This window comes from Elgaria multicarinata, chromosome 9 (genome assembly GCF_023053635.1).
Source record: "Elgaria multicarinata webbii isolate HBS135686 ecotype San Diego chromosome 9, rElgMul1.1.pri, whole genome shotgun sequence".
Lineage (NCBI taxonomy): Eukaryota > Metazoa > Chordata > Lepidosauria > Squamata > Anguidae > Elgaria > Elgaria multicarinata.
Genome location: NC_086179.1, coordinates 81785852 through 81809743, shown reverse-complemented (window position 1 = coordinate 81809743; position 23892 = coordinate 81785852). Strand labels below are relative to the sequence as shown.

At 39.1% G+C, this 23892-nt stretch overlaps 1 protein-coding gene across 2 annotated transcripts in view; it reads right to left on the bottom strand.

The window, feature by feature from the left end:
• PHTF2 (putative homeodomain transcription factor 2) overlaps window positions 1–23892 on the bottom strand; it is a 92464-nt gene that overhangs the window by 5001 nt on the left and 63571 nt on the right. The window contains exons 5-14 of one of the 2 annotated variants that reach the window (XM_063134206.1): window positions 22989–23147; window positions 20282–20447; window positions 19536–19700; window positions 13012–13213; window positions 9617–9775; window positions 6611–6829; window positions 6282–6410; window positions 4592–4864; window positions 4075–4206; window positions 829–915 (exon numbers count right to left, since the gene is read on the bottom strand). In XM_063134206.1, coding sequence (XP_062990276.1) covers window positions 829–915; window positions 4075–4206; window positions 4592–4864; window positions 6282–6410; window positions 6611–6829; window positions 9617–9775; window positions 13012–13213; window positions 19536–19700; window positions 20282–20447; window positions 22989–23147 — 1691 coding nt within the window. The remainder of the gene's footprint in view (window positions 1–828; window positions 916–4074; window positions 4207–4591; window positions 4865–6281; window positions 6411–6610; window positions 6830–9616; window positions 9776–13011; window positions 13214–19535; window positions 19701–20281; window positions 20448–22988; window positions 23148–23892) is intronic. The other variant, XM_063134207.1, reaches the window with a different exon arrangement.

The following is a 23892-nucleotide window of genomic DNA, read 5'->3' as shown; positions in this document are numbered from 1 at the left end:
ATTGCACTCTGTGGTGCAATCCAGAGGACTTCTCCTGTGCTTGCCTCACTGAAATTATTATTATTATTATTATTATTATTATTATTATTATTATTATTATTGCATTTATACCCCACCTTTTTTTCCTCCAACGAACCCAAGGCGGTGTACATCCACCTCCTCTCCATTTTATCCTCACAACAACAACCCTGTGAGGTAGGTTGGGCTGAGAGTTTGTGACTGGTGCAAAGTCACCCAGTGGGTTTCCATGGCCGAGTGGGGACTAGAACCCAGATCTCCCGACTCCCAGTCCAACACCTTAGCCACTACACCACACTGGCTCTCACTGAAATGAATGGAACTGAGCAAGACTACAGCCTTGCTCTTGGGCAGCTTCCATTTGTTTCAGCAAAGCTTGGCCGGGATAACTTTTTGATACATTGGGCATTAAGGATGAAACTGACAATTCAGTCTAACTTGATGAGGGTGCTCAAACTGACCAGCTGCTGCATAGTCATGGAGATGGAAGTAACAGAGTCATCTGGTTGTGAAGGGCAATGAGTGTGGCTCCATGCTGTGCCATGTAACTATCCTCTCTTTGCTTGGCCAGAGACGCCCAGATATGCTTAGGAGAGTACTGTGAAACACAAGACTACAAAACGCAGAGGTAGCATTCCCAAGATTTGACAGCTGGGCACGTGAACAGCTGCAGCTCCTGCTTCTGCTTTACATCTGCTCTTGCTCTGTGGTTATCAAAGGACTTAGATTTGTGCATTTCCTGGCTACCTAAGTTATTTCCCTGCAAGATCTTAAAATTAGGTGAATTGGTTCCTGTCACATTTTCCTTACCTGTGCACAGCAGATAAATACAACTGAAATAGTCAACAAAAAAGCAGATGAGACTATTACATCAACTGACCGCTGAGGACCTCGCCGCTGAAAATAAAAGGAAATACGTATTGAGTAATTCCCTGGAAGGATTAACCATAGAACCTGGTAGATGTGGTGACATGCTCATAGTCTGATCATGGTTTAGTGGATAATAAAAATATATTTAATTTTTGCTTGTACTGTTTAGAGAAGTGTTCATTCTTAAAAATGTTTATTAATGATGAAAAGCAAGAAAGGGTGGCTGAAACAAAAAGTGTTTCTGTCTCTCATGGCATAGAACAGTCTTGATTACAAAGTCCTGTATTTCAACTATTTCTTGAGATGCCATTTTCAAAGTACTCTGCATGGAGGATACTAATACACTTCCTATGAGAAAGGAGGTAGCACAGAAAAATAGAAAAAAACCCCATCTCTGCTAAAAACAAAGAAGTGACTGTAGTACATACAGTGTATACAATTATGTCTGTATGAAGGTTAATATGGAATACAACCAAAACACAGAGAATAAATGCTAGGTCTAAGACTGATGGCAACGGGACTAGAGAGGAAATTGCTTATGTTAGAAGTTTTGGCTTTGTGCACAGGGTGTGGCTGCATGAAGTTTTAATTGCTTAGGAAGATATTATGACCCAGGCTTGAAAACCCCAAACAACCTTTTGAACCAGAGAAGGAGAGTGCTGTGCTGGGTTATTAAGAAACTGAATCATAGATCAGTCTGATATTCTGAAGCTTCTATTGAGGAAGGATAAATTGCTATGATAAGCTGAAATTCTAGGATTCATCAGTTTTACGTTTCACTGCTAAGTTCTCCCAGAAGAGCAGCTCACTATTTTTAGAACCTTTTAGCCTTTGAGATTTGAGCTCCCTCTGCTGGATTGCAAGGCAGTTAAATGAAAAAACAACAACCCACCTTCTTTTTCCCCTTAATAAAAGGACAACAAGAAGAGGCATGAAAAAAGTATCTGTCTAGTCTAAAGCTGTTGATTTTATTATTTATTTTTTGCTAGTAATACACACAGAATCTGACCAAAACACGATGGGTAGTATGAAACTGTGGCCCAGCAAAAGCACCAATGACATTGTGCTAGAATAAATCAACACTTTTGCAACGTAACTAGTGCTTGCTGGGCAATGGGACAAAGCACTAGCAAGTACTAGTGATGTGGCACAAGTGTTCGTTTATGCTAGTGCAATGTCATCAGTGCACAGTTGGACAGCATTCAGAGATCTTTAACTGAATTGAATTTGTGTCTGCAGTTTTCTTTTTAGGGTGTCCTAGAACGTCTGTGTGACTGGCTATTACATTAGGCAATGCATAGCTGAACAATATCCAAATGTCTTGCTATTATGAAGTAATACAGAATACTACTGCATAGATGCAAGACGAGGCAATGCCTCTATAATAGCAAGTCCCACAACAATTAATGAATATTTAGTGCAAACTTTGAGAATATAAGAAGAGCCACGCTGGATCAGACCAAGGGTCCATCTAGTCCAGCACTCTGTTCACACAGTGGCCAACCAGCCATTGGCCAGGAACCAACAAAGCAGGACATGGTGCAACAGCACCCTCCCACCCATGTTCCCCAGCAACTGGTGCACACAAGCTTACTGCCTCAAATACTGGAGATAGCCCACAACCATCAGGGCTAGTAGCCATGGATAGCCTTCTCCTCCAAGAATTTATCCAACCCCCTTTTAAAGCCATTACTACTATCATGTCTCCCCTTAGCCTCCTCTTCTCCAAGCTAAACAATCCCAGCTGTTGTAACCTTCCCTCATAGGGGAGATGCTTCAGCTCCTTGATAATTTTAGTTGCCCTTTTCTGCTCTTTTCCTCCACTTTTTCCCATGATATCTTTTTTTAGGTGTGGAAGTCAGAACTGTACATAGTATACAAACCATAGATTTGTATAAAGGTAGCATGATACTGGCAGTTTTATTCTTAATTCCTTTTCTAATAATGCCTCTTTACAGCAGTCACACACTGGGTTGACATTTAAGAAACCATTGGAAAAGTCGGGCTGTGCAAATAAAAACAAAAAACAAATGCACTGTCTTTATGGGAAAATAAAGGGAAGAACATGTGGAAATGAAGTTTAGTATGGTATAATCGTAACAGACCTAATATAAGGGCTTCTCTCACATGAAAGGTCGTTTCCCATGGTGACCCCTTTGCAGAGGGCTGGTACTGTACTAGCCGCCTTAAATAATATTTCCCTGTCACAGTATGGAGGAGGGGAGGAACTAGTTTTGAAGCCCAAGGAGGGAAACCCTTTTTTAAAAATAAAATAAAATAACTGTGCTCCAGTGCACAGAGGATAAGCGTATAGAAGTGAGCCCCACCCCCTCCGAAAAAAACAGAGCAAAAGCGGGGTGGTGGTGGGGGACAGGGGAGATGTATTCAGGAAATGTAATATAGAGTGGGGAAGAGATTTCTAACATCCGGCATTATATAACGCAGTCATTCAACAGGTGCCTGTGAAACTAACAAATATATTCCCTACAAAGCTGGAAGTGCAATGAGTAACACCTGGGACTAAAGAAACCACAATTTCACAGAAAACTCTGTCAGAAGTGTTATTAATAGTTAACAGGAATTCCGCTACTGGAATTACTGCGTTACTGGCAGTTTCAGCCACAGACTACCCAAGATCTGGCATTATTCAAAATGAAGTTATCGGATCAGTATTTGTGAAACAATGCAAATATACTTGCTGCCAATATGCTTTTGGGAGAACTCTCTCATATTCTATCACAACATTTCCACAGCACTGTATTTAAGTCCATCAAGATGGCAACTTTTCTTTTCTCTTCTGTTCCCCCACAACTGAAGTCAAGACCTCAGTCCTCACTAATGTATAAAACAAAAAACTGACCAAAAGGCATAAGTTTTTTCTGCAAGATTTTAGCCTAGAAAAAAAGGATAATGGTATAGGATAATGCCATGCTGAATGCTATTATGTCTACTCTGTAAAACGAGAAACAAGGAACCTTGTTCTTATGCAAAGAGTGACCTGCTAAAACCAAGACTGTCAGAATATCTCAACTGCTGACTTCTTGATTTATTTCTCAATGTGAAATATAAAACTTACTACTTTGTACTGCAAAACCTGGGAACAAAAGCAAAGATTCAGAGAATTGAAATATACTTATTATATTGAATTTAGTATAAATGTCAAAAAGGAAATAATGGCTATCAAACCTTCAGATAGGAGCGGAGGGAGAGCCACATTTTTATATTCTGCACCTTCTTTAGCCGGAAGTGAGGAACTTCTGACTTTCGTGCCCTTCTTGCAGATGTTAAATGGCCAAAGAGTTTGGCAAAAAGGAGCCTCTATAAAAGATAAGCAATTTTAAATTAATTTAGAAATTCAAACACACAGCGTATTTTGGAAAGGGTCAGCATTCTTCACTACTTTATTGGGCGAGATCACTGCTTTGAGCTCCTTTGAGGATAGGCGGAATGCACATGCAATAAAATTATAAACAACACCAGTTTAATAGTTTGTGTTGTACTATGCTGAAGAAAAACATATTTTTGAAGTGCAAGATTTAAAATGTTATAATAAATAAAATATAATAAATACCAAAATCAGACTGCACCAGAAGTAATAAAACATTATCAGAAAGCATAGCAAGATATTTATATTCCAATAACTCTATCTTGTGGTTTCTTTCCAAGTGTGAAAGAGTTTGAGAATTTTGACGCTAATGCCTACCTGTTTGTATGTTCTCTCTGCCACACACAACAGGAAGAAGAAAATCCATACAAGAGAAACACGAACTGCAAAGCATATTATAACCATAGAAAGAACCATTATGTCTCCATTTGACCCAAATGCAATAGTATAAAGTTCAGCAGCAGAGTGTGTAGCTAAGTGCTCCAGATCCTTCGCTTGGGAAAGTCGAAATACAAATGGTGTTAAACCCAGGATTAATGAGACAACGTTTCCAAAAATCTGATATCCTATTCCAGGTACATAGCTGTTCACCTAAAAATGAGAAAAACACAAAACAAGAACCCTATAATATAATATATAATGCATGCTAACAAATTCTGTTTTACACTGCTGCATACAAGTGATTGTTTTCAAAATAGCTTTAAAAGGTGTAATACACCAAACGAGTTTTGAAGATTGCTAAAACAGAGCTCAAAAGTCAATAAAAGAACAATTATTCTGAAATTAATAGCTACACTCCACAGTGCTTAGGATTTTCCTATGACCAATACATCTATGTCCCCCTGCTCCTTCACAAAAGTCAATCCTAATGAACTCCTAGAAACAGTAAGGTATGTTGCATGAAGGGGCGGGGGAGAGAGGTGTAGTGGGAAGAGTACCAACAAAACCAGGTACTCCTGTGTGCAAAAGTAACCCTTTGCATCCAACCCATGTTTTTGAAACTTGCAAAAACAATTGTTCAGACTAGAAAGTCAATGTTGCTAACCTTTCATACTCATGTATGGTAATGTCTAGTTTCAGACAAAATGAAGTAACTTATTGAAATGTTACTATTCTAATTAATATAAACAACAAACAGCTGTGAATGTTTTATAGGAACGCCTCCTCCCATATGTACCTGCCCGGATCTTAAGATCATCTGTAAGCCCCTGCCAAAGGAAGTGAGGCAGGTGGCTACTAGGAGGAGGGCTTTCTCCACTGTGACACCCCGGCTGTGGAATGAGCTCCCCAGAGAGGTCTGCCTGGCGCCTACACTGTACTCCTTTCGTCGCCAGCTAAATACCTTTTTATTTTCCCAGTATTTTAACACTTCATTTTAACTTAAATTTAAATTTTACTGTTCTAACTCTGTATTTTAATCTTATATCAACTTTTGCTGCGTGGTTTTCTCCCGGTTGTGCTTTTTATACTGTATTTTGTATTTGTGTTTTTAAACTGTTGGTTGTTTTATTATGGTTTTAATTTTTGTGAACCGTCCAGAGCGCTTCGGCTATTGGGCGGTATAAAAATGTAGTAAATAAATGAATAAATATTCATCATGCCTTTAGTTAGTAGAATAGAGAGGGACCTGTACAGTAGTACCGTATTTCTTCGATTTTAAGACACACTTTCCCCCCATATAAACATCTCTAAAAACGGGGTGCATCTTAGAATCGTGGGTGCATTTATTATTTCTTAGAATCAAACCTTTTTTTCTTTTGGTGGTACTGAAATTAGTGTGTGTCTTACAATCGATGGCGTCTTACAATCGATGAAATATGGTAGTTAACAGCCCTGTTCAAATCAAGCAAGGCAAACTCTAGATAGGGGCTTTTATGCCTAAGCTTAAGACTGAACAACAACCAAAACCTTAAAATCAGAAATAAGGTGCAGAGAAATTCAGAGATTGCGAGTTCTTTGGGGTAAACAGTGTTATAAATACAAATAAAAACAATCTAAAAATACTCACTCTGTTCATTATCATACCACTGATCTCAAGCACTGACATGTCAGCCTTTTTACAGTCATTACCTTCCCAAACAATTGCACTGACTTTTTCTAGCCCTGGATTAGAACTATGGAACCAGGGCAAATGACTCTGCAAAAGAAAAAAATAAGAAAAAGAGTAATTGCAGTTTGGACATGAGGAATTTTGTATATCAAATACTAATTCACTATTACAATCAAAAACATGTATTTTCAAGTAATGTATTTCATTCAATTTATTCTTTTTCTGCCACAATTCTAATTCATGACAGATTTGGCAGGATATACATGATGTGTTCTTTTTGCACTAACCTGATGAAATGGGTCATCTCTATACTCTTTCTTCATACATGAATTAACCTGAGAGTTCTCTACATCTGTCTCACTGGTACAGGATGAGCGGCACTCTGCACAATGCAAGAGATCCTCCCACAATACATCTTCTGTCTCAGACTCTGGCCTTGTGCTCTCAGAATCTTGTCTGGAACTTGAACATCGCGAACTGCAACTAGTGCCTGATTTAGGGACATCCTGAAGATACACATTAGATATTCATTTAATGCCAAATCTCAGCCTGCTTTAATTATGAAATCAGAAATCAACCTGAATTACAATCAAGAACATACTTAGAGGCCCTTTTGTAAAAATGAAGGCTTTTATGCTATACAAAACCTTACTGGAAGTATGTAGAGTTACTGGGCCTGTTCAGATGACACTTCAGGCTCTTTGGTTAGAGAAACTGTGATTCTCTGGGGTTAGCACTAACCATGAGCCATGCTGTATCACACAACACTTTAAGCCATGGTTAGAGCCGCTATCCATTATGGTCTATATGGGCCTGTTCAGAAGACACCTTAAACCCTGCTGGTTAAGGGTTTTGGTTAAGCAGCAGGGTTTAAGGCATTTTGTGTGATGTGTTATCACTAACTACAGTCGGACCGTCTGCAGCAGGGTTAGTGGTTCTAACCGTGGCTTAAAGTGTTGTGTGAGATGGCTAACCACAGAGAACCACAGTTTCGCTAATCACGGAGCCTGAAGTGTCATCTGAACAGGCCCAATGTCTTCTATTACATTTGCTAAGTATGTAGCTCTAATATAAGCTCTATATTTTCCACTATGCAGCTGAGCACTGGATGCAATGCTTAGCCCAAGGGGACAAGTTATTCCTTGCTTTAATTCTGACATTTAGGTCAACAACTTGTTTCGGGGGAACACTTCCTATGGTGGATTCTACACCAGTGTTCTAGGAAGCAGTCTCATATCACATCAAACCAATGCCCTTAGCATTAGCAAAATAAAACATTAGGTGGTGTGAGAAACAAGTGGGTGGAACTGTTAACATAACACTGGATAAGATAGGATGCCACTCTAGCAGTCGAGCAGCTAAAAGTGGCACTATAGGGCTAGGCTACCAAGTTCCCATTTAACTTGGATTAACCTGAACCAAAAGTCAACAAGCATGCAATGTTCAGTTCACAGGGAACAATCAAAGTCTAGCACTGGGATTTCCAGCACAGAAACCACAGAGCCCACATCTCTGTGGAGACCCCTAACTGTGCCCAGGAGATAATGTAAATATCACACTTCCTCTACACCTGCAATTTTAAATGGGAATTACCATTCTGCAAACGTTTTTCATCTATTTGTGCACAATTAATTCCCAGGGTCTTGGGCTGACTTCCACAAGACATGCAACTTACTCTATAACAACATTTCTGGTTAAGCAGCTGACAGTGCTGTGAATGTGCAGCATTGTGAGGTGCTTTTAGGACTTCATATATACTAGAATTTGAATGGAAACAGTGCAATTTTCTATATAGGGAGCTTATAAAATAAATTAAAATATAGCTGTATAAACTTACGTGAAAAAAAGAGGTCTGACCAGAGATGGGTGGTGGAAAATTTGCCAAAATGATTCCACCCCACCCCCCAGTGCTTTATTATTCTATGGAAATTTTTCCGTTTCATAAGTTCAGCAATAAAAATGAATGTATGGCAATTGCAAATACAATATTAGGGAAGCTTGGCAGTTTCAAAGTTGTAATCCATGTTTTTAAGTTTCAGTGCATCAGTTATATGATGCAGCAGCAACCTTGTAGCCATCATGAGGGTTTCCAATGAAGCTGCAATTTAAAAAAGTCAAGGACTTACCCTGACTTTTTCTCACGAGTGAGGTGAATACGGCGCAACCGCCGTCTATCCTCACTCCAGCATCACGGTGGAAGCATTCCTGGGTGGATGGCGATCCCTGATTGGTCGCCTTCTGCCCAGGCAGAGGGTGGTCCCGGCAAGCCAAATGGCCGCCAGAAAACCCATGCCCTCCCTCTGTGCCAGGATTAGTTGCCCCCACCATGCAGCAGACATAGCACCGGGGTTTGTTTAATGCTGTGGCAACCCAGCGCTTTACAGGCAGCCCCCTGGTTTAGGGCATCCGTTTTTGAAGCCAATTGAACATTTTCCTATACAAATGACCCTAATTTAAACTAATTTGCTTTGGATTTATTTTCAGTAAATCCACATATCTGTGTTTGACGCAAACCAATATTTTTACTTGCAAATTGCAAGCTCACAACTAGATCAGCAGAATACTGTTGCTATTTACTTGACAGCTTCAGAAAACCAAGATACACTAAGTAAATTATGAGGCCAAAATAACAAAAGAAGAACGTTTCCTATAATGGAGCACAATCTTTAAAATCATCCCTCTTTACATCACATTGTTTCCAATAAGGAGCAGACTGAAGCCCTCTTCATAACCCACATCATGGGAAAACTGGTGATCTCATGCTGCCAGGAAGATTTGACAAAAGAAGAAATCCTGTAGGTATGGTCCTTTCCATGGGATTACATTATGGGAAAAGGACTCCCGGGGTGCTATGAAACTTCAATCATATCAGAATGAGCATCTCCCAGGACACGAGAGGTATTCCAAAAAAAGGGGAAAGGAAAAAAAATCCCTGAGAGCAATTTCTTCGGCCATTCTACAAGGCAGCAGATATTTAAAATATAATTCAAGACAAATGACTGAACAAAAGAACAGCAGAAGATCAGGTGTGAAACTGCATTTGAACAAGCATCAAGGCACCGAGCATTAAATCCTCTTTCAAATAAAAGCATTTTAACTTGGCACTGAAGTGAAAAGAGTTGGCACAAGGGCATGGATGCCACTGCTATGAAGGCCTTGTCCTTACAGCTACCCACTGGGCCTCCAAGAATGACTTCAGTAAACTGGCAGGCTCACATGGGAAAGTTCAGTACTTCAGACTTTTGTATCTATAATTGATTGCATAAAAGTTTGGGATGATTGCAAGGACATACCTCCACAGGATAATGTTTCTTATAATGATGGGATTTCCTGTTTCGAAATGTACAATCACTAGAAGCACGTTCTGCATTACGCCGCAAGGGATATCCAGTTTCTGGCCCTTCTTCACTTGAAACTTCATCAGACACATTTGCCACTGTCCTGTGATTATCCTAGGCAAATAAAGAATTGGCTATTATTAAAGCCCACATTGCTTTTACTTCTAATGCAACTTAATTTAACTTTGCAAGTTCCGTAATTATTCCCCATACATTTATAAAATTGCAAAAGACATATTTTCCCCTTCATCAGGTATCTCCTCTTACTATGCAACATATAATTTGTAGATTTTTATTCAAATATTGTACAAAAAAGATTCAGCCAACAGAAATATCTTTTTTATTTTTCAATGTTTGCGTGGCATCCTACATACCAACAATACATCTCATACTTAGGTGGGGCCAGTGGGGGAGAGAAAGCAGAATGAACACACCTTCTCCTGTAGTTTGCTTGATGAGTGGCTGCCAAGTTGAAAACTTGCACATACTCAGTTTTGGTTTTGAAGACGGTTTGTTTACACATAAAAAGAGCTAAAATACAAGTATTTCTGTTGACACAATTACATACTCTTTCTACTGGGTATTAAAGAGACAATGCTAGGCACATTCAATAGTAAATCCAAACATATGCGGGGAATTCTTGGCCTGTATACTACTAGAGAAACAGCAGTACCCTTTTGGACAACTTCAGCAGTAGCATTTCCACAAGCTACAAAAACTCGGACGAGGAAAGAGAATGACCATATCGTTATTCAATTGCTTTAAAAAAAAGTGGACACTTGGAATTGGTCTCTCTGGGATATTATGAATCAGGTGTGTATTGAATCAAGGAACATTCTGGCTGTTTCATGCATTGAATGTGTTCTGAAGAAAGGGACAATATTTTTCAAATGAATAATTTTATGAAATTCGTTACATTTCTACCGACTCCTCTCAAAGGAAGCCAGAGTGGCAGTATTCACAAATTTCTGCTTTCTCAGAATACACCTGCTTCACTTCAGAAATGGAACTACACCAGGTGCCTCCAAGACCATTATTTGGGCGATGATACAAATAAGACAAACAGCAACCATTGGTGTGCATGCATCAATAGTCATAGGAGAGAACAGAGTCCTTGATTGGAGTAAAAAAAAAAATCTAAGGAAAAGAGATCTCAGAGTCTTCATGGGTTCATTTCCGTGTTGGTGATACAACAGTTGGGAACAGTAATCTAATGGGGACGACAGTTTAAAAGGCATACGGCTTTTGTAAATTCCTCTAGAAACCATTTCTGTTATCCCAGAATATTCATAGTCACATGAATGCAGACAAGCAACTCAAACTTATAATTACAATACACACACAGTTATAATGTAGTTATAATGTATGTGGCAGTAATCAAAACTTCAGATAAGGATTGCATCTATATTTTGAGTAAATATATCTATATTTTAAGTAAAAAAATTACCATGAGCAGTTGCATGCTATTCACTTACTGTGTGTGGATTGAGGATGAACATTAAAAACCATGTAGTATTGCCCGGCACTTTAAACTTGAGGTGCAATTCGGAAAAACAAACTGAAAGGTTGCAATTGTAAGGCACTTCAAAAACAACCTTGGAATAGTTCTGGAGACATTAATGGGGCTACAATTAAACTAAATGAGCAGCAGTCAGCCTATATGCTAATTAACCATTTTGATTTTCATTTTAATAGCTTGTACAGGTTTAGGTTTTTGCAAAAGAAAGGAGAATAAGACCAAGAAGAAACACTGTCCCATTAAAAGCCTCACTTATGAATGACTGATTCAATTGTCTTTTACCACTAGAAACAACAGCTCCATAGAGACCAACTCTAATTGCTTGGTCCAGTGAACCAAGAGTGTGTTGTTTCATCATGTCTGTCTGCATATCTATGTTCCCATTTGTTTCAAGAACAGTGAATGAAATGTAGTGATTTCCTTTTAAATTAAAGCTTTTTTATCTCTTTGTTTCTAGTGTTGAATAAATTTCTCCTGGTTCTTAATTGAACAAACAACGTGACCACTCTTATAAACTTTCACTTTGGAACTGTGTTGCCAGCACCTTAAATTTGGCAAAGTTAGAAATCAAAGAAACTGACTGGTTTGCATGGCATGCTAAGCCACAGTGGGTTGTCACCATGAGAACCTGGACAACGGTTTAGTGTGACATCCAAACCCAGTGCAGCTTTTCCATCGTGGATTGGGGTTTTTTGCAAACAAGCCACCTTGAGTACCCATGGCTTGTAGTAAGGTTGTTTAGGGTGGTTTGTTGTGACGCTCTTTCAAATGGCGAGAGAGCGGCAAAAGCCCTACTTGCAATCTGGCTAACAATATTCCCTCTCTCTTACATCTTTAAATTCACACCTCCACTTCATCACCACCTTCCCCCACCCCCATCTTTGGGAAGATCTATCCTATCTTCAGAAAGATTTGCCCAAATGTATTTTTCCCTCTACGTTTATTTATGTAATAAATAAAATAAATAAATAGTGAGCTGGCAAACCCAGCAGACCAACTGCAGAATGGGTGCTGACAATGAAACTCACTCATTGAGTATACTAATTGAATGGCTAATACAGCTAGGATTCCATGTTTATGCTTAGAAGTGCCCATAAAACCACTTCAACCGCAACTTTTTCCTCAACGTCTACAAATTAAAGACTTGGGGCTTTCCATCCTCATCTAACTGCATATAGGGTAGGCTAAAGATTATGGTACAGGTGTATAAGAAACTGATTAAAGAAACAAATGATGCTAACAAGATGTTTTTAACTAGAGCTAGGATGTTCAAAACCATCCACCGTGCCTGGGTCCAGCTCCAGCTGAGAGCCCCCTCCCTCCTGCTGTCAACTGTCTCTGCAGAGGCCACCAGTGAGGGAGGAAGCAGCAGCCAGGCACCTCTCCACCGTGCCTGGGTCCAGCTCCAGCTGAGAGCCCCCTCCCTCCTACTACCAACTATCTCTGGAGAGGCCACCAGTGAGAGAAGAAGCAGCAGCCAGGCACCTCTCCACCGTGCCTGGGTCCAGCTCCAGCTGAGAGCCCCCTCCCTCCTGCTGTCAACTGTAACTGCTGAATTTTGCAACTAAGATTGTAGTGCCTGAATTTGCTTTCCTTTTCCCCCTCCTCCTCCTCCCTCCCAATCCCCTTTCCTTTTGTGTCATGTCTTTTAGATTGTAAGCCTGTGGGCAGGGACTGTCAAGAAATACTTTTGTAAGCCGCCGTGAGAGCCTTTTTTGGCTGAATGGCGGCATAAAAATCCTTAAATAAAATAAAAATAAATAAAAATAAATAAATTAAAACTGGTGCTGAGCCATCAAACGCATTTTAGAAAAACAAATGAGACACTCACTTTGTGATGATTAGAATTATTGAGTGTATTTCTGACTGTTCCTGTGTTCCAGCATGTCTCTTCTGATCTGATAATTTCACAGTGTGGCTCATGGGACTGCAAAACGTCTTCAGTGCTTTTACCTGTCTTTTTTCCATCAAGGGAGACGTACCCATTGTCAGTCTCTGTTGACTTATCTATTGAATTCTTTGTTTTCTTTGCTCTAGAGTTAAATGGACACATGAAATTAATAGAGGTCCTCCTTCAAAAAGCTAAGACAGAAACATAGGAATATGCATACTAAATTTAGTGTTTGGCATACGAACCAAAGATATTCATTTGTAATCCACAATTTTACTCATTTGGAATATGAACTGATTCAGGATGTATAAAGGTATTCATGAAAGTCAGCTACCTGTCTTGAAGGCAATATTTTGCTTAAACATAGGTTTGTCCATGCCCATATAAACACAGCCAAGTCTTTAATCCTGCTTTCTCAAAGAACAGAATTGCTTTCTCAAAGCAACAGGAACTTTTGATTCCTTACTTATCTTTAGATGTATTTAAAACAATAACAATAATAAAGGCCTCGAAGCATAAGAAGCTCAACAGACAGGTGAAGATTCAGCTCTGGATGAAAAAATCAAAGAAACTGGAGAGATGCAGACAAGGACCCCAGGGATGTGATTTTACAAAATATGAAGGCGGGGTGGATATATGTACAGGACTACAGTGGAGAAAGATGTGAATGAAGCCAAGCTACTCACAGATTCTTACAATACTATCTTTCTAATCAATTGACATGTATTCATTGTTCATATATGTTGCTTACAGTTGGCTGGGAGACGTCCACACACAACCTGTTAACAACTGAGTTTGCAGGTCACAGCAACAATTCCTAGATCGTTTAACTCAGGATTTGTAGCGACAAGCATGCAACTTCTGTGCTCCACTCATACTTTCCGCTTTTTAATTAATTGTTTCATAATGTGAGAACCTGGAAACTCTGGGTTGTTTATAGATTAAGCAACCCAGAGTTAACCCATGGTTTGTTTTTAGGTTCCTGGGTTGTTGATCAAAACAGAAATGATGAGTATACAGCAATTTCTGGGTTAAACAGTGAACTTTGTCACAATGTAAGACGTTTTCCTAACTTTATGAGCAACTGAAACTATCACTGACCTCAAACGTTTATATTGAATGATAGGAAATTGCACTAGAAAAAAGGGTAACCAGCAGTGCATGAAATTAACTGTACTACTTATATAATACTAGCTATGTATTATTGCTTATTCTATGTTTGTTGTGATTTTATTGAATATCAATCTGTATGTTTAATCATTAGTAAACTAGCAAAAGAGACTCTTCTTTATGGGCTAGAGGTGAGGTAGAAATTTTAGAATGAAGAATGCCTGTACAATTAGCAGACTGCATCAGGGTCAGGATCAAGTTCTTGATGACAGCAGCAGCAGCAATTCTGTATTCAAACTGGAGAGAGTTTGGAAATTATCTCTCACTTCCCTTCCCCCTAGTTAAGCAAAACAAAAAGGAAAAGCAATAGGAAGCAATATTCTAGCTCCTATTGATCCCTATCCTTCATCAGGCAGCATCAAAGAGAGCTTCCAGTCTTGCTTGTCTTCTTTATACTGAAAACAAACCAGGAAGCTGAGGATGGAGACTCCTGCTCATGTTCCAGTTGCCTGTCAATCAATTTTCAACTCCTAATTATTAGCCCCAGGACGGAAATGTCTGCCCATTAATTTGGATCAAAAATTTAAGGAAAAGGGGTAGAAATGGGTATCAGCAAAGGGGGGGAACCTAGTGTATCTGTCAGTCTGTGTTAATGTTTCAGATCACTGCAAACTGCTAAAAATGGTCACAACTGAGAGAAGTTGAGATTTCCAAGGACAGCCAAACCTTTTAAAATACATGCATATACACATGGAAGGGATTCAAAACTTAAGGCCACCATTTCCACTCTTAACTAATACTGTTTAAAGAGATTTTTTTAATCTCACATATACAAACACAATGTAATCAAAAACAGAGAACAAACAAAGCCAAACAGACATATACAACGGGTTCACACAAAACACAAGATTGAGTATGGGTTGTCACTGAACTCATGATTGTTGTTCAAATGTGGGTTGTTGTATTGTCTGAACCCAGCTGCACTAACAAATCATGATTTGTTAACCACAAACACCCCTTGAAGAGAACCCATGGTTTGTTGTTGTATTGTGAACTGTGGGTTGTTCATGGTTAACAAACCATAGTTGCTAGCATGGCTGGATTCAGACAACATAACAACCCACATTTTAACAACAACCCACAGGTTTCCCCTGGACCATGGCTCTTAAAGTGTCTTGAACATATGTCATATTGAAGTACTAGTACTTCATTAAATTTCATTTCTTTAAAAACACAACCAGATATTGAACTTCAGCTGGTAGTCAAAAGCAACTAAGAGTTCCAAGTCTGCTCACATCAGGGTATTTATAGTTTACGATACACATATGAAACTTGGGTTTTATCTTCTACAGGCTTAAAAACACAAGTCTGAAAATAATTCCTGTGCCATTAATCAGTTATTGAGGCCCGAGGATGTGGACAAGGTGCTTGGCCAAGTCCGGTCGACCACCTGTGTGCTTGACCCTTGTCCCTCATGGCTCATTACATCAAATAAGGAGGGGATCGCTGGCTGGGTCCAGGAGGTTGTAAATGCCTCCTTGAGAGAGGGAGTGGTGCCGGCCTCTTTAAAAGAGGCGGTGATTAGACCACTCCTGAAGAAGCCTAACCTGGACCCGGAGGATGTTAACAACTACAGGCCGGTGGCTAATATCCCCTTCCTGGGCAAGGTGCTTGAGCGGGTGGTTGCAGGACAACTCCAGGCCTCTTGAATGAAACGGATTATCTAGATCCATTTCAATCGGGTTTCAGGCCTGGTTTTGGAACGGAAACTGCCTTGGTCGCCCTGTGGGATGACCTCTGTCGGGAGAGAGACAGGGGGAGTGCGACCCTGTTGGTTCTCCTGAACCTCTCAGCGGCCTTCGATACTATCGACCATGGTATCCTTCTGGATAGGTTGTCTGAGCTGGGAGTTGGAGGTACTGCATTGCAGTGGTTCCGCTCCTACTTGGATGGCCGATTCCAGAAGGTGGTGCTGGGGGATTATTGCTCTGTGCCATGGCTCCTAAGCCATGGGGTTCCGCAGGGCTCTATCTTATCCCCTATGCTGTTTAACATATACATGAAGCCGCTGGGGGAGGTTATCCGGAGATGTGGACTGAGGTGTCATCAATATGCGGATGATACCCAGCTCTACCTTTCCTTTTCATCAAACCCAGGTGAGGCAGTGACTGTTCTGAACCAGTGCCTGGGCACGGTAATGGACTGGATGAGGGCTAACAAACTGAGACTCAATCCAGACAAGACGGAGGTACTGTTAGCGGGTGGTTCATCTGTCCGGCGAGGTGATGTTTGCCCTGTCCTGGAAGGGGTTGCACTCTCCCTAAAGGATCGGGTCCGTAGTTTGGGGGTGCTCTTGGATCCAGAACTGTCACTTGAGGCACAGCTGAACTCAGTGGCAAAGAGCACCTTTTATCAGCTTAGGTTAATATACCAACTACGTCCTTATCTGGACAGAGATAGCCTAGCTACAGTTATCCATGCTCTGATAACCTCTTGTTTGGATTACTGCAATGCATTATACGTGGGGCTGCCTTTGAAAACGGTCCGGAAGCTTCAGCTGGTACAAAACAGGGCAGCCCGTTTACTAACAGGGACTGGCTGGCGAGATCACATTATGCCAGTCCTTTTACTTCATTAGCTGCCAGTCCAGGTCCGGGCCCGATTCAAAGTACTGGTATTGACATTTAAAGCCCTAAACTGTTTGGGGCCAGGTTATTTGATGGAATGCCTCCTCCCATATGTACCTGCCCGGACCTTAAGATCATCTACAGGGGCCCTTCTCCGTGAGCCCCTGCCAAAGGAAGTGAGGCAGGTGGCTACTAGGAGGAGGGCTTTCTCCGCTGTGGCACCCCGGTTGTGGAACGAGCTCCCCAGAGAGGTCCGCCTGGCGCCTACACTGTACTCCTTTCGTCGCCAGCTGAAGACCTTTTTATTCACTCGGTATTTTAACACTTAATTTTAACTTAAATTTAAATTTTACTGTTTTAACTCTGTATTTTAATTTTATATCAATTTTGCTGCGTGGTTTTATCCTGGTTGTGCTTTTTATACTGTATTTTGTATTTGTGCTTTTAACCTGTTGGTTGTTTTATTATGGTTTTAATTTTTGTGAACCGCCCAGAGAGCTTCGGCTATTGGGCGGTATAAAAATGTAATAAATAAATAAATAATCACTAAGGCAAATATCTGGAGACCATAGGTAAAATTTCCACGGATGCAACAGTAAAATCAAATTTGTTCCATATCTATAGCAAATACAGAAGCACTATGTTCTGCATTAGCAGTTATGCTAGAAGAGCAGTAAAGCAATAACATGAAGCTTCACAACAGCCAAGTTCTACTGTTGTCTACAGCAGTAAATAGATCCTTCTGATGAAGGAAAAGAAAAATGCATTGCCACATTTAACATTAAATGGAGCCTTCAATTAAAGTAAATCAACTATGAGAATGTAATTTTAAGCCGCAATAGCTCAATTAGAAACAACCTTATGACAGGCTAAGTCATGACTCCAATATTACTGGATTATCTTTCTCCTTGCAAAGAAGTATTCTTTCTCTTTGTATATCATATTTAGTGTCCTTATAGGACATTTTAAAAAAGCAAGCCATATTTAAAGCTCTGTATAAAATCACTGATGTCAAAGTAAATCTCCCAGGGATTTCTCATGGCTGACCTGAGCTTATCACATCACATACAGAAGAGCCCATAAATATAAGCCATCTGGCTGAAAAACACACGCACACACACCAACTCTCAAACTTCAAGATTTTGTAACTAGTCTTACATAAGAAAGGTTAAATTCTAGCTTTGAATTACCTCCATTTTGGTATTAAAGCTCTGCCACATTTCTTATAACAAAAATAAAAGCCAACCCTTAATTAGGTTTCAAATTATTCAGTACAAAGATTTTGATTTTGACTCTGAGCCTTGCTAAAGAAAGGAAAAATCTGAGTTTTTAAAAGCCCACTTTCGGATAGTAGATGCTGCTGATAATTGCTATGGAAGTCATGAACACTCAGTGATGGCACAGATTCTCATTGCTCTGAAGATACCTGACTGCCGAAACATCTTTAAATATGAGATTTTTTCTGTAGCTTTCAAGCTTTTCAAAAAATGAAAAATGAGCTACAAAAGAGGGATAGAACCATTATCGTCTGAAGTGCTTAAAATCTCTGCAAGGAGCAAAATATAATACTTCTATGACATTATGACCTATATACCATAATTTTAATTTTTAGGAAACAGCATTGTCATCAAAGAGGACAGATAGGACACATGTTAGTGTAAAAACGCTAAATATACAAAATGTACAAGTAAATTGCACTATCCCCTTTCCTGATTTCTTAAAAATACATTATATAGTGTCAGTGGTTTCGAACTTTTCTAAAACATTTGAACTGAATTTTTAAAGAAATCATCATTGTTTCATCAGATTTATGGTTCAAAAACAAATGCATGGATAATTTCCCGCTGTAGTTCCTATATTAGCCTTTAAAAAATACGGATACCAATCAACAAAACTTTCTTTGAATCTTAATTGGAACAAAACACGAAGAACTGAGGATTATACTGGGTCTGCCACTATAAAACAGCAAGTGGAAATACCTAGATAAAATGCATATAGTTAGTTTGGAATGTGTTTACGACAAAGAGTGGGACAAGGGATCACCAGGGCAGAGGTAGAGGTTGTCCTTTCCACCACCTCTAAAAAATTCCATCCACATCCATCTTGTTTTTCCTGCACAATGGCATGAACTCCCCAGTTCTGTAGCCTCTACTCTTCCAGCACTAGATCTTTCTTCTTCCATCCTCAATCTCTGAATCAAGACTTATTTCAACATCAGTTTCTTACTGCTAACTTCTCAGCCCTGACACAAACTAAACAAAATTGAATTTCTTTCCCTCATAACTGCAAACAGAAAAGGAGTGGGGAAAGTGGGCTTTATATTGCAGCTAAGATTAAAGGAGAGTCCTGGTTTTGGAAAGGTTGAAGACCACTGCACAGCAAATATCATATCATCATAAGTGGAAAAAGAAAATTTATACTGCAAGATTTGTTTCTTCCTGACCTTTGGCATTTGTTGAACAAAAGTTTTTCATTTAAATCATCCCGTTCTATACATCTGCTTGGCATTTCTAAGAGAGTTGCACTTATTTGCCAATGTATGAGAACACAGCCACAACTGCAAGAATACTTTGATAGAGTTACATTAAAGAGAGAGTTATAAATAAAAGATCAGGAATGCTTAGCTGAATGTGCAGAAGAAGGTTGGAAATACAGATGAATGCTGACTTTGTCAGAAAGGGGATAGCACATCTTTAAGACAAACATAGCCTTGAATAAAATACAAACCCTGATAAAAAGAAAGCGGCATGCCAGATATCTCTGAAGACAGCGCCAATACTGTAAGAGGTGCTTGTACCGTAGCTCTGCACTGTTCCTTCCTGTGTGTTATCTGTAGTACTAGAGCCATCTCCTTCCCTATGAACTTCCAAATGTGCTGCTTTCCTTAATTTCCTTCATCAGAAGAGATGAAAAGCGGAAGGCATCTTGTAAGTGTCATTCACTAGCACTACAACATGGTCAGCGTTCTTGAAAGCATGCAAACAAGAGCTTTAAATTCAGCCATCACCTTAGTATTCTGCACAAGAGACATTTTCATTTTCATTAACACCTTCTCTAAGCCTAGAAGTCTTCGTTATCAACTACCCATCACCAGCCCAGAAGAGCAGAAGTATGAAAGCAATGTATATTCATTCCCCATTACTCATTTTAAGCTTCTGAGTAATCACTGTAGTTTTGTCTGGTGCTCTCTCCACTAAACATCACTGTTTTGTACCGGCTGCTGCTTAACAAGTTTCACAACAGTGTTGACAGTGTAACCACTCCAATGTGTAGTGGCTACTGTAAAATTCCATTAAGACAATTACAAATAAAAGGAATTTCAGAACATATTAACGGTATCAGCACCGTCCAATTTTTTTTTGCAATGCATAAGGTCAGATTTTAAGCAAAGTCTTTCAAAAATATGTTAGATGCTGAAATAAATTCATGCAAATTCATGCATAAAGACCCCACAATGTAAGCACAAACTGTACCTTCGCCTTCTCCCTCCTGTACTTGGAGGTGGTTTAGGTGTTCTTGTTGAAACAATCTGGCAATGCACAGTTCCAAGGAGCAACATGAGCCATACCGGCCCTATTACTTCAGTCAGAGGTATATTATGTGGGCCTTCTATTGTATAGAACAATACTACTGCAGCAACTTTGAAAGAAATAAAAAAATGAGAAAATGAAGCATCCAATCTGCACCAATAATTCAAAATTAAACAAATGGCAGAAATATTGACCCTGTTCAGGCAACATGCTAAGCCGCGGTGATTAAGCATTTTGAGCTAAACATTATGGCTTAGTGTGCCATGTGAACTATGTGAACCATTCCTAACCATATATAACTGCGGCTTAAACACGCTCACTAAGCATTTGCTGCAAAAAGGTTAGCAACTTGGCCGTAGCTTAGCTGTTGTCTGAACAGGCCCATTATCTGTTGGAAGATGAGGATGAAAAGGAGGAAGATTATGATGATTGCAAGTCATTGTTTGTTTAAGAAATGAACAAGATCCAAACTTAAGTTATTTTATTTCAGTGCAGGAGATTTAAGCATTGTGTTTATATCTCTCAATGGGTCTTTAATTTCTTAGGTTTGGTTGGATAGTGCTCTATTTACCAAGTTAAAATATTTTGTTATATAGTTACAAGTGATAGCGCCTTTGAAATACAAGCAACAGGATACCAAGATTACATAATATTAAAAGGCATACAAACACAGATGTCTTCCTACAACTAATGTTTGTCAGCAACTTTCAAATGTGTGGATATTATTATTATTATTATTATTATTATTATTATTATTATTATTATATTTATTTGTATCCTGCCTTTTGCCCAATGCTGGGCCTCAAGGCGGCCTTACAAAGTTTAAAATATACATGGGGGGTAAACATTTAAAATACACAACAAAATTATAAGACATTAACATAGATGGAGGGTCAGACTATTCTCCAAAGGCCTACTGGAACAAAAAAGTTTTAGCCTGCTTCCGAAAGCCCATCAAGGAGGGAGCCAGCCTAGCTTAGACAATAGCAGGAATTTCTAACCCATCACAGACATCACAACTAGAAATGTGAAGGCCCGGGGAAAAACCAGAAAAATTCGGGGGGAAACCGGGTTTTTTTCCATTTTTTCCCAAAGCCTTGTTTTTTTCCGAAAAATTGGAAAAAATGAAGAAAAAAACAGATTACAGGATGTTTTATTTTAGCATGATGAATAAAATGTTTAAGACAAGGTGTTCAGATATTTACTTCTCCAAATGATTTCTAAAAACTGTACAGTATCCTATTATTACAATGTCTGTGCAGCAAGGACAAGCAAGTCCTAGGTTGCAAACTGAGACTACAACTCTCAAATGCAAGAGGTAGATGCATTTCTGCCTCTAGGGGGCACTTCCATGGAAGCAGAGACTGAAACTAATACTGATAGCTACAGGTCAGAAAATGAGTCTGTTTAAATTTCATGCATATTCATTGAATCTTGGTCAAGTTTTTTCTCAGTTCTTTTCATGGGAATGGGGGCTTTATGTCTTGACACTGAAGGACTAGCAGAGACATAAATAATTTTCTTTGTTACTAATGTTGGTGGTTTCTTTAGTTGTTTTTTAAAATTGTTTTTTGCCTGCTCCTCATAATAAACTGGCAGGACCAAAGAGGTTCCTTATAGTTCAGGTGTTCCTAACAGTTCCTAACAGCTCCATTTGTTACCAAAAAAAAGTTAAAAAAGTAAATTAAATTTGTTATAATTGTTTGAATACACTACTTTTAATATACCAAATGTAATAATTGTATGCCAAACCAACTTGGACATAATTACATTTTATGTCCCTAAAGTAACAAAGTGACTTTCAATCTGTAAAAAGTGCTAATATTGCATTATTTCAATTTTTCCAAAAATTTGTTTTTTCCAGAAAAAACCCAGGAAAAACGGGTTTTTTCCATGGCTTCAAAATTTCTGGAATTTTTACATCTCTAATCACAACAAAATAGGATTGTACAAGCATGTAATAGTATATGTAGACGTGCATGAATTTATACAGAGTGCCTTTAGGCAGGTTACCAACTTTGAAGGAGCTGACATATCAATCCAAGTGACTTACTGCAATGCTGCATTGCGGATAATTAACCATTTCAAAGGAAACATAACTGTATAAGTATTATCGTATTCTAAGAATAGGTATTAGATAGCCATGGATAGAATTATCTACTATATTTCTACATTGATGGTGCTATATAAATAAATAATAATAATAATAATAATAATAATAATAATAATAATAATAAGTAGGTGACAAGGAGGCTGTCAGAGCAGAATACATTTTGAACAAGTTTTCTAAGGATCTGAATCACCTTCTAAGCTCAAGCCTAAATAATGTAATTGGAACCTTCCCCGCAGTATGTTCTTTAATCTAAACAACTTTTTTCTGTTTCCTATGTTTTATCTCCTGATGTTTCTGGAGTGTGCCAAAATCATATCCTTTTCTAAAATCCCTTTTTGTTATTATAACACTGTCAAGTTATTTACTATTCTTGGAATTACAACAATTTAGCTACTTTGTTCTTATTGCAAATTCAGTTTCTTTCGGTAATTGACTTTTTAATGAAATAAATGGAAATGTCTCATTGGAACGCTAGAAAAAAAGGTTCCGCTAGTTTTCTAATTAAGGTATTTGTCAGATGTCATTATCTAGTTGTACCTTGAAGAAGATAAAGGACAAGGAGCCAGAAGAAAATAACCTTTGATGTCACTTGTAGCCACCAGCTGAAGAAGAATGGGAAGAAAACAACCCTAACAATACCCTTTCGAGTCAGGGAGGTCCAGGGACTTTCTGGTTTAGCTTTAGCAAAGGCAGAGCCTAAAGAGGAGAAAATGAAATAGTTGTATAGCAATAACGAAGATTCCCAGTTACTATTTGTCTAAGATACAATTGTAAATCTTCAGATATATAGACATGCAAAATGCCAAGCTACCCATGGAGGAAGATACCACTCCCTTTCTCCATGGGCATGTTACGTTTCTGTGCTGTGCACTGTAAAAGGAAAGCTGTCTTCTCAGCAATCACCAAAGGAGCATGATCTCAAATGTGTGCAGATGGGATAGGGAGAGAGGGAGGTGGCAGGCAGCCAAAACGGATGGGAAGGGAAGAAGATGGGCAGGTATTAGAGTGATGGACAGGCATGGATAGGGCTTTGTTTGGCTATGCCACTGGCATGCAGCCCCCAGAAGGTTACCTGTGAAAGATCTCGGCCTGAGGGCTGAAAAGTGGTCTCTATCCATACTATACAGAATGAATCTAAGACCTGTGCCTCATTCTTTCAAAACTAGAACACATCAGGGTACTTTTTCAGGAGTAGCAAGGATAAACATTCTCTTTGTCATAGATAACCAGGAACTTGTGTTTGCCCATCTGGTATTAAAAGATTGTTTGTGTATGTCATTGCTTTGTTTTGATTTGCAATTCTGGAGACTGCCATTTCGGCAACATTTCTTGATAAACTAAGTACATAATTCTACACTAATCTGTTGAAAAAGGCTTCTGGTTAAGGCACCATTTCTAGTATAGTGAATATGACTAAAGCAATATTTCTAGTAGAAATTTC